We start from the raw sequence: 9,931 nt of genomic DNA on the forward strand, positions 1-9,931 counted from the left end.
GAGATGCAAAGGGTAAGAGGATTCAGCAGTAACAGTGGAGGGCAGAACAGGCAGATCTACTGAAATACACTGCTGAGGGGAGCCGTGGGTGATACTGGAGAGATGTCTGCCATACCATGTGTGTCACCTCCCTGGCAGGGGATGGAACTCGTGCTACAGTTGTTGGTGATAGCTTGCTAGTGCTGGGACTTAACCCTGTACCACCATGGAGGCCTAAGACGCATCTGTTTGTTTTGGCAGGTGCAAGAAGGTCATTTTTGACCACACTAGCAGGTTCAATATCTCTGAGGGAGGATAATTAACAATAGCTTGTCTGGTAGAGTGTTAAAGAAATAAAGATAACTGATGCAAATATCTCTTACTTAGGCATTCCTTTCTTTACCATGACAAGCCTTATTTACTATGGATACAGGCAGAAGTCAAATTACTACTTGTCACACTCAAATTTTGACATTTATTGAAATATTATTTCACTAGCACATCAAAAATCTAAATGGTAATGCTACAAAATCTATATACTTTCAGTTAGTGTCAGTCAGTTAATCTTTTCTTCATGAGATTTTTACCTTTTGGAGGCCATTCCTTATAACTCTGACTGCATAAGTTTTAATGCTTTCTTCATGTTTTCTATCACTAAAATAAAAGTAAAATATATCATTAAATTAAGACATGAAAATAACACATTATAATCTATTAACCCCAATTCAGAATTGATGTGTTTAAATTAAATTAATGGCTATGAGAATATGGGAATTTATCTGCAACATTAAATAATTTTATTCTAAACATAAATTTAAATATTAGAAAACTTTAAGCTGATAGACCAGCTTTATGCTAAATAATATTATCATAAGGGTTTTGAGGGAATATATATGTATTAATTGATCATTTTGTATTTGTCACTGGGTCTGACAGTTATTTTATTAAATATAGTTGATAGTGAATTTTGTGAAGATTTTTATTAGAGGTAAACACATGTGATCTTTGAGACCAGAACAATGGATTTACTCTTTTACATTCAATTTTAATATGCACTAGATTCTTTTTTAATGTTCTTAAAATTTAGTCATCATAATAACCATTAGATATTCCTGTTAAAACAGAGATATGGAGATGCCCCAGAAATTCTGATTTTGGTGGGAGCAAAGCATTTGCATATCTACTGCCACCACCATCAGGTCACTGATGCTTATTTTCAAATAGCACTGTTTGGGGACAGCCTTTGACCAATTAAGTGTCAGTACCACTGTCTAAGAAATTTGTCAATACTTACATATTGGTAAATCCTGAGGCTCATATGTGTATAGTCTATTAGAGTATCTTCCAGTAATATCAGCTCTGACTGTTAAAGAAGGATCTGTCCAGAAAAAAAAATGAGTCATTGATACATTACTTAATATATTCTCAAGCTCATGCTGCATTTTTATACATGTGAGTTTATTATAAGCTAACCTAAAATCTCATTTTAATGTGTCGTTACTGTCAGCACTGATATTAATTTAATAGAATGAGTTAGTTTTTTACATATATTTAAAATGTATTTTAATACACATTTAATACAGATTACCAATGTGTAGTAATTGTGGTTGTAACTACAATTGTTATTGCTCAGATCAGTTATGACTTTGCATTAAAAGTATAGAATTTGAATTAGCACTTCAAAAAACTTCTTGATTGCATTGGCTTATAACATTACATAGATTCTAGGTATAAATTATATGATTATAAATTAATATCTGCATATACTATGTTATACTCATCATGAAACTTATTTAAAACAATCAGCAATAAAAAGTAAAGCAAAAAGTTAATAATTCTAGTAATTTTATTGATCTGATGCATGAGATCACATACATACCCACAAACATGATTCTAGGTACATATTGCCCATCAGGTGATAAATTCTTATCATTGGTCTCATGCTAGCAGAAGAAAGTAATGAATCTTATTAGATTGGATTATTTTGGATTGTTTTTGATAATTTGAAAAATAAGTTATATGAGCAAAGTTTTCTTTTAATTGCTTATTTTTGCTTTTTACAGTTCTACATAACATTCTAGTATCAACACTTTGGATAGAAAAAAGTTCAAATTTTTCTGTGTGTTGTATTAGTAAGAAACATTGTAAAGTTCCCATACCACGAGATTCAGCATGATGAAATTATTCTTAGCCATTTCTTGTATTTCTTTACTTTCTGCAAACATTTTTTTAAGTGCTATAGGAGAAGATAAAGCCCCAGTTAATTTTAAGAATAAGGATATTTCCAGTATAAGATAGCAAGATAAACAACATTTTGTGCTTGTTTACATATATAACTTGTACATAAATAGTTCACTGGCCCATTGTCATTTTGTCCTTCATTGGGAGACATCAAGGAATAATGATATTAATGAACCACTAATTTTATAACTTGATGGAACTCACTGATTAATTGGTTAAAAATGACATTTCCTTGAAGTTTTTCCCTGCTTTTTTTCTTTTTGTGGATGCAGAGAGGTAAAATTCTAAAGGACATACACTATAAATATATATAATAGTTCTCAATCATTGTAGATTTTGAGTACTTGTATAATGGCAGTACTTTGTCAGGAGTCTTTTTGGTTCCTCAGTTGGCATTTTCTGATCAGGTCACTTTCCCATTTTATTTTAGAAATAAGATCTCAGGTGCAGAATTACCTTGGCAGTATTGGCAATCCTCTAAATGATGAATAACCATCAGTGGCTTGTTACTAAAATAGATAAAATTAAATCAACAGATTAAGTTTGAATAGAAATGTAAAGTGAAACTAGATTTAAAATTTAGTGTTTCCAAGGAGACAAAGTAAAAATCTCAGAATGACAAATCATGACAATGTGGCAGAGTTATTCAAACCATGCCCCAGATCTGGGAAGTTATTTCATCAGGGGATACATTGGAAATGTAAATTCTCAGGCTCTGTCCCAGACCCATTTAATAAGAATTTCTAAAGTTGGAGTCCAAGAATATTTGTAGTTTACAAGCTCAGTAGATGACTCTTATGTACACTATAGTATTAGAAAAAAAAAATCAGTTCTGTCTCCAAAGATGAAAGGATATCATGAGCAAAATATTCATTTCCAGTGAATATCTTATATTTCAGGTGTCAAAATTTGTATTTAATTATTTTAATTGTTTTTAGTTTTTATAAAAGGTTTTTGACCATTTTCACACTCTTGTTTTAAAAAATGAATTTTCATTCTCATCTCAGTGACAGGTCCCTGTCAATGAATTGTTCAGTTGTCATACTGATTTTTAAACCATGAAAAGTTGTTTTTATGGTAGTTAATTGACTTCCATGTTATTTTAGAGTAACAGAAAAATTAGAATATAAAGTTCACCTACAACAAAATTGGTTAGACATCACACCAAGACACTATTTTTTTTTCAAGAAAAGCATATATTTCTAGCAGAAATTGAAGTAGGGAAAATCTAAAAGAATGACTCAAAAACTTTCAACAAAGAGACTGATAGTAAATATTTAAGTTTTCACAGACCATGTGCTCTCACTGGCAACTGCTCAGCTCTGTCATTATTGTGCAAAAACAGTCAAAGAAAATACGTGTTGTAATAAAAAGATGAGCCTATGCTAAAGTAAAATTTGACTTGATGACACCGAATTTGAATTCCCTGTGAATTTCATGGCCACAATATATATATATATATATATATTGTGTGTATATATAAATATACATATACATATATCTATCTATATACATATATATGTGTATATAGATTTTGTTTTTATAAAAGCTATTCTGATGTCACAATTGAATAAGAACAGGTGATCCTGGTCTAAAATCTCATGATCTAGACTACCAGATTATAAGAAGTTTGTGTTGGAAGAGTAAATATTTTTGGTACTTGTATTTCTGAAATTTTATAAGACCTTAGTTTGTCAACCATAACTGCTTCTCCGCATCATTTGTCAAATTAATATTTAGAATTTGACATTTTAAAATTTGACATATACTGTAAGTTCTCATGTATTTGTGTGGAAAAAAAAAAAAAGACGTGAATTCAACAAGTAAAGAATCCATGTTTCCCATAGGCTGAGGGTGAGACGGGACTAATCAAGGAAAATGTATGAAGTCGGTTCTGTGTTAGAAACTTCCAGTTATAACTGAGCACGTCTTGGGGACCTGGGGATCTACTGCGCAGCATGGTGCATAGAGGATAACTGCATGAGGGTGGATGTGTTAATTAACTTGTTTGTAATCATTTCACTAAATATGTATATAACATGATTGATGAGGTTACACCTTCACCTTTGCACATCACACATCAACAAAGATGTAAAAAAGTTAATATTACATGCTTAGGATAATTTTGTCTTTTGTGAACTATCTTTTAAATCTTTGGTTCTTCTTTTTCTTATTTTTATTTACATTACTTTTATTAATATAATTTTTTTTAAAGATTTATTTATTTATGCCTACAGAACTGAGGGGTACAGGCCAGAAGTGCAGGGGTGGCGAGAGGCTTCACCAGAGACAGAGTCGGGAGCAGAACTGGCCGACTGATGAAGTACACTGCTGAGGGGAGCAGCGGCTGGGTCAGGAGAGGTCTGCCACGCCATGTGGTCACCTCCGGGGCAGGCGGGAATCGAACTCATGCGGAAGCGGCTTTAGATTCTCAGTGCTGTGCTTTAGCCCGCTGCGCCACCAGGGAGGGCCTATTAATATAATTTTTAAAAAAGATTTATTTATTCATACAGATCTGGGGTACAGTACCAGAGTGGGGTACACTGCCAGGGGCAGTGAGAGGATTCACCAGAAACAGAGTCGGGAGCAGAACTGGCCGACTGACGAAGTACACTGCTGAGGGGAGCAGCGGCTGGGTCAGGAGAGGTCTGCCACGCCATGTGGTCACCTCCGGGGCAGGCGGGGATGGAACTCTTGCGGAGGGGTTTTAGCTTCTTAGTGCTGTGCTTTAACCTGCTGTACCACCAGCAGGTTTATATCTTATTAATATATCTTTCTATATTATTATATATCTTTATATCTTATTAATATAAAGATTTTAAAGAAAACTCTCCGAATTGTTCTGATAATCAGACAGGCCTGACTATTGTCACTTTATTAGTTTTCTATTTAAGTTGTTTAGCCTCTATTAGTGATACTGTTTTGTTCAGACACTCTATATTCAAGAGCTTGCTTGGCTAATTAAGAAACTGCTACAAAATATTTTGAGTGCTTGTTCATAAAAAAAAAAATGCTAAGGTCAACTCTTTATCTAAATAATCACAAAAGAATATAGTAACTACCTGTGTTGAACTTTCAAAAGCTAACATGATAGTTTTGACTCTCCTATCAGGAGAGTCTGTCAAGATTAACTAACGGTGTTTTACCTTTTTTGAATTTGAAAGAGACCTTCTTCATAAGTCTGCACCCATGTGATGCCATCTCCCCACCCTAAAATAGAAGAAGAAAATGAATGTACATTAACCAGCATAGCAGAAGAGTGCTGAAATGAGCATCTGATAATCAAATGTCTACCTACAGATGTTCGGCTAAATTACCAAGCAGTTTTCTGACATGTGATATAGAGGGGGCATAATTATAACTAAACATATGAGTTGGTTTTCTTTTAGATTACAGTGCTGAGGGTTTGTGACAGTGTTTCAAACCTCAGTCAACTGAGTGCTTATTAAATGTTGTTATAATTAGTGGTCATTCAAAGTATATCTCTTGACCACACAAAAGCCCCGGTTTTCAGATCAGGAAGAGGAAATAACAGTTAATCTTTTCATACTGTCAAAAATACCTTAGACCTCGCCATTGTATTTAAGTGCCAAGAGATGGTGACCCTTTCAAAATCAGTACATATTGTGGGGAAAAGAATTCCAAAGTTTTAACTACGGACACAGAAAGAATTCTGGTGTGGGAAGTTCATGATTGAGAGTCACAATAAATCACAGATGTTTTGAAGAGTGAAGGTGAAGCAGAAAGAAGAGAATAGAAAGAAACTGCTAGCCTTTAAAGAATTGATATGAGGAACTAGGAATGTATATTATAGGTTAAATATCTTAAGGTTAGAAATGTACAGTTTATCCAGAGATAACCCAGAGTATTTTTAGGAAATGTCTTACTCTACAGATGACAAAGATTGAATTCATTTGAAAATAGAAATATGTGCAGGTTTGTTTGCCCCCTATATTTTACTATGTTTCAAATGTTGTCATATTGAGGTTTCTGGGTTTAATATTGTGGCTAAAATGTGACCAAGAATTATGCAGCAAGATAAAATGGTTCTAGTATTTTTGTTCATTTGTGCTTTTGTTTTGTTTTGTTTTGTTTTGCAGACAGCATTATGAAAATATAACTCACATACCAATACAACTCATCCACGGGAGGTGTGTACTTTTTTTTTTGGAAAAACAAAAGTTTGCAAAAAACAACAAAACCAATAATAGAATATTTTTATCACCTAAAAGAGGAAGCTTATAAGGCCCTTCCTGGTGGCACAGAGGGTTAAAGTGCAGCACTATCGAGCTAGATGCAGATGCTTGCTTCTGCACAAGTTCTATTCTGGGCCAGGGAGGTGACCCACATGGTGTAGCAGACCTCCCCTCAGCAGTATACTTCATGGATTTGCCTGTTTTCCTTCCCACTTTGCTTCTGGTGGATTCTGTCACCATGCCTGCACTTCTGGCTTGTACCCCAGTTCTGTATGCATAAATAAATCTTAAAAAAAAAAAAGAGGAAGCTTGTAATCTTTAGCTCTCAAACCCTAACCCCTCTATCTCCCAACCCTATCAATCTACTTTCTGTTTCGATGTTTCAGTTGATTTCCTTATTCTGGATAGCTCCTATAAATGGAATCATATATGCGGTCTTTCATGATTAAAGCTTTTAAAAAATATGTGTTCAGGGTCCATTTATGTTGTAGCATGTAACAGTTTATTCTTTCACATGTCTAAGTATTAGTACATGTATGAATGAACATACTGCATTTTATTGAGCTGTTCAACAGTTTATGCATAGATGGTTGCATTTTCTTTGGCCATTTATGAATATGCTGCCATAAACATTGTGTGCAAGCTTTGGGGTGGACTTGTTTTAATTTCTGTTAGGTATATACTTAGGAATGCAATTGCTGGACCATAGGGTCACTCTAAATTTAATCATTTGAGGAAATGCTGACTGTTTTCAGAGTAATTTCAGTATTTTATACTCTTACCATTGTTGTTGTTGTCTAATTTTATTGGTATCCATCTTATTGAAACACTGGAAAACACTTTGTTTCAGTTAAATTAGCAGAAACCTTTCAAACTTGAAAGGGTAACAGTCATGAATGATTTTTTATGTAACTTTGCTTGCCACATGAACACATGCAACTTCATACTAAATTGTGTTTAACTAATAATAGTGTAGAAACAGTCACTGAGATTGGGATCCTTCTTAATTTCCCGACTGTGTTGCCAGTTATAGTTAATGCTGGAAATTCAGCTATGGGAAAAATCACTGATCTCAGCTTCTATTCAACTTAGTTCCACAGATATTGAAAGAACATCTGCTATATGCCTTACTCCACTTAGCACTGGGTATCCACAAGACAGAACAATGAAAGTCTTTCTCTTAAACAGTTAATTTATAACCTTGTTGGGAAGTCCTATTATATTCCAATTATTTTTATCTCATAATCATAATAGGCCAAGTGTGGTATAGAATGTAATCTCTCTTCAAGATCTGTTCATTAATTCTATCTCTAGTTCTTCTATGCATACATATCTTAAATTTTACTCATTTTCCAATATGTGGTACTAGATTAGATGCTGGGTGGAAGTTAAGATATTTTTAGATAACTTTTTCTTGAACCATTTATTACCTTTTCCCAATTAATTTTCCTTTGTCTCCTAAATACTCTCTTTACTGGTGCTGCACCCTGCTCCAGGAGGCTCCATGTGTTGTTCTGCTCATTGCATCCAAACTTCCCTCTCATCTCTGCTTTGACTTATTTAACAGTTTTTCAATTGTTCCCTTTGTGACAATAGATGGTAAAAAACTTAACTAAATGAACATTAGTTCTTAATCATAGAGTTTCCAGCTGTTAACCTGTCAAAGTTACTAAAGTAGTTTCTAAAGAACTGAAATAGCAGACTCATGGAATTGCTTGAAAATTATTATGCATTTTAATATATTCTTCATAAACTTCACTGAAAAATTTTTATAGGAAGTTGAAAGTGACTCTATGAAATGTTGGTGCCTTATGTAATGGTTATGTGTGTTGTTCCTATAGGACCCTTAAGGGAAATGGTTCATTTTGTCCTTGTCACTTCACAACACTGAGCTTATTGTTTTTTTAGTTATTGTGCTTATATGAAGAGATACATGATAAATTATGCTTAGAAAAATTTCCCTCTTATTCCTTTTGCAGAAATGTACTGATAGTCTAGATTTATATTTCTGTTACTGTTAAAATGAAGTAAAACTAAGTTGGGTGAATATTGATTACTAATTGGCTGATGTACTGTATATCTATTAAGGAATGGATGAACTTCAAAAGAACGTCAATATTTTAGAATTTGAAATCATGCTGTAGTGGCCTGTGCTCTATTTATATTACCATTCCAGTTACTGAACAAGGCTTTTGTGTTTTATAGTACTAATTTTTTTTTAAAGATTTTATTTATTTTGCTAAGAAGAACTGGGGTGTAGGCCAGAGGTATGTGTATGTATGGGGTTTGTGTATGAGAAAATTCACCAAAGACAGAATGGAGAGCAAAACAGGCTTAGTGTATTGAAACGCACTGCTGAGGAGAGCAGTGGAGGAGACAGAAGGTCTGCTGGGCCACGTGATTTAGCCTCCTGGCCTGGTATAGAACTAAGGCTATCCAGGTGACAGTGCTGAGATTTAACCCCTAGGTCACTAGAGGGGTCTTGTACTACTAATTTTGAACTAGCTATGTGGAGAATGATTTTTTCCCCCATTTCTGTTACCTGGTGATACAGAAGCAAATTTTGAAAGTATTTTTAAAATGAGACATATCTTTAAAGACGAAAATATATTTGTTTCAGAGGAAAACAAATGGTAAGTACAAAGAAGAAATGTTTTCTGAGCATATAGCTAATGAGATTATGATCTTAAAATCACTGCAGCTGTTCTCTGGACTCAATATAGTACACATCTAATTGACTAATTGTAAGAGGGTAGGATAGAGTATAATTTCCTTGAGATTCTAGTGTAAAATCATTTCACATTTTTTCCTTGCCTTAATAAATAGAGGACAGAGAAATGGACAAGATTTTGAGGGCTCTAGAACCTCGTTATAACATATATTTGGACTAGGGCTCTGTTCACCAACGTTATCAGCAACCATTGCTTAAAAAGATGCAATAGTTCTAAAATGGTACACAAGAAAACATTCCATTTAGTCCAGAAATTTATGAACAATCTAGATTACTGATTGAGAAAAGAAAATGAGATTCTAGTACCTCTTGAGAGTTTCTGAGGAGTTCTCTTTTCCTTTTTGATTGCAATGGCAAGGTTGGAAGGAACTATGACGAGTAAGATGCAGAGAGCCAAAGCTGAATGTAGCATCCTGTGTTCTCAAGAATCCCTTAAAAAAGGTTAAATCACGAGAAAAAAGTTCAGAACCACATCAGCTACTTTGACTGTCACTAAGATACTTGTTGAGACCCTCCCTGGTGGCGCAGCAGTTTAAAGCACTGCACTAAGAAGCGCAAGCCACTTCCGCATGAGTTTGATCCCCGCCTCCCCGCCTGCCCCGAGGTTACCACATGGAGAGGGAGAGGAGGCAGACCTCTCCTGACCCGCCTGCCGCTCCCCTCAGCAGTGTACTTCATCTTTCTGCCTTTTCTGCTCCCTGCTCTGTGTGTGGTGAATCCTCTCACCATCCCTGTACCTCTGGCCTGTACCCAGTTCTGTATCCATAAATAAATAAATCTTTAA

General features: G+C 34.5%; 1 protein-coding gene across 1 annotated transcript; it reads right to left on the reverse strand.

The window, feature by feature from the left end:
* Positions 1 to 583: 583 nt before the first annotated feature.
* Positions 584 to 9,559, reverse strand: AGR3 (anterior gradient 3). Its single transcript, XM_004676740.1, has 7 exons — positions 9,454 to 9,559; positions 5,367 to 5,430; positions 2,677 to 2,729; positions 2,139 to 2,215; positions 1,859 to 1,922; positions 1,274 to 1,357; positions 584 to 633 (listed from the first exon to the last, which is right to left on the reverse strand). Exons 1-7 carry the CDS (start codon positions 9,557 to 9,559, stop codon positions 584 to 586), a joined length of 498 nt encoding a protein of 165 aa, XP_004676797.1.
* Between the last annotated feature and the right edge of the window lie 372 nt (positions 9,560 to 9,931).

The sequence above is a fragment of the Condylura cristata genome, unplaced genomic scaffold (assembly GCF_000260355.1).
Source record: "Condylura cristata isolate star-nosed mole 26May11 unplaced genomic scaffold, ConCri1.0 scaffold00005, whole genome shotgun sequence".
Classification (NCBI taxonomy): Eukaryota; Metazoa; Chordata; class Mammalia; order Eulipotyphla; family Talpidae; genus Condylura; species Condylura cristata.